General features: G+C 38.8%; 1 protein-coding gene across 4 annotated transcripts in view; it reads right to left on the bottom strand.

Moving 5' to 3' along the window:
• Window positions 1-1,574, bottom strand: part of LOC107750583 (CD99 antigen-like protein 2) — a 12,556-nt gene that overhangs the window by 1,836 nt on the left and 9,146 nt on the right. For all 4 annotated transcript variants that reach the window (XM_016566054.1, XM_016566055.1, XM_016566056.1 and 1 more), the window contains 4 exons: window positions 1,038-1,109; window positions 868-945; window positions 638-757; window positions 484-549 (listed from right to left, as the gene is read on the bottom strand). In XM_016566054.1, coding sequence (XP_016421540.1) covers window positions 484-549; window positions 638-757; window positions 868-945; window positions 1,038-1,109 — 336 coding nt within the window. The remainder of the gene's footprint in view (window positions 1-483; window positions 550-637; window positions 758-867; window positions 946-1,037; window positions 1,110-1,574) is intronic.

Below are 1,574 nucleotides of genomic sequence, written 5' to 3'. Positions count from 1 at the left end.
AAAGTGCTACCTATCAGATTTTGCTTCCAGCATGATATTAATAAGGTGTGAGGCTTAATTAACATGTACACCTACCCCAACCCTAAACCTACCCTTACAGTAGGATAAATACAGTGTTGGTAGCATAATCTGATAGGTAGCATTATTTGTCAGAACACCGGCAGTTATATAGGGTTAATGCGGGAGAGACGAGCGAGTTAGTTAGGCTGCAGCGCCTGTGATACAGCTGTTCTGTGTTCTGATTAAAAGTTCAACTTGCTTGGAACGAATCGTTTCGAAATCATTGGCAAATTACTCTTAATATTAAATGTATATTCTGAGAAAATTACAATGTTTTCTGACATATGCATTTAAACCTGTTGTAGGGGACTCCAACACAATATTAGGACACTTTAAAATACCATATGACCTGCTCTTTAAATTCCACCAAAAAATGTTAAATGAAGACATTTGCCTCATAAATGCAACAAACGGGTTCAATACCTTGTGGCTCCTGTGCAACTACAGCATCTGGGGCATCTGCTTTCACCATATCTGCATTCAGACTCTCTGTGGAAAGATAAAGCACGTGATAATGAACGCATGGAAAAATACAAACAGTGTGGAACAATTAAAAAGAAAATGTATTTGTCTTTACGCTGTATGCTGAAGCACAACTTCTTCTTCTGGTAGGAGATGTAGCTGCTCACTGCACCGACCAGAGCCATAGCAACAGCGCTCACAATACCAGCAATGGTTCCAGTCTCAGCCATGGTGTCTATGAATGAACACATTGGCCACTAATAAAAGATTTAACTGTACCAAATTAGCAAAAGCTATACAGAATGTTCTTCTAATAGCCCTGAATACTATTTAACGCAATCATACCATAGCTGTCATCAGCAGGATCCAAATCACTGCCACCGTTTCTGTCACTGCTTCCGCCACTACTTCCACCTCTTCCACCTGTAGAAATATGAACATTTCAAATGACACTCCTACTTTTATTTGACATGTCCCACAATGTGAGGATCTGTCAGGCAGTTTAAGTTTGTCACCTTTGCCTTTGTCAGGTTTGTAAGAGTTATCACTGCCCACATCCACAAGGTCATCGTCTGAGAATTGACTACCTGAGAATTTAGAAAAGACCATTAGCCTGGGGACAACATGAAAAGTACTAATGCATGGCTCGATCCTGGGTTTACTAATCCTATCAGCATTCAATCAGAGACCCATAGTGATCTAAACAAAGGTGAAGCTTTTGTGACCCCAAAAGAGGAAGAGTCCAGCACTCCAACACTGCAGGAAACAGAAAGCTGAGCTGCCAACTAGGGCTGGGCCAAAAAATAGTTTGATTTAATATTGATTTTCAAGATAAATAGAACTTTTTCTGTATTTATTTCTGCAAAAAATGTAATATATGATACTACTGGTTTTTATTTAAGGGGTCATATGATGCGATTTCAATTTTTCCTTTCTCTTTGAAGTGTTACAAGCTCTTGGTGCATAAAGAAGATCTTTGCATAAAGTTGCAAAGACTAAAGTCTCAAATACAAAGAGATATTCTTTATAAAAGTTAAGAGTAAACCACGCCT

This window comes from Sinocyclocheilus rhinocerous, unplaced genomic scaffold (assembly GCF_001515625.1).
Source record: "Sinocyclocheilus rhinocerous isolate Xijiao unplaced genomic scaffold, SAMN03320098_v1.1 scaffold19, whole genome shotgun sequence".
Lineage (NCBI taxonomy): Eukaryota > Metazoa > Chordata > Actinopteri > Cypriniformes > Cyprinidae > Sinocyclocheilus > Sinocyclocheilus rhinocerous.
This window is presented reverse-complemented; position numbering and strand designations above follow the sequence as displayed.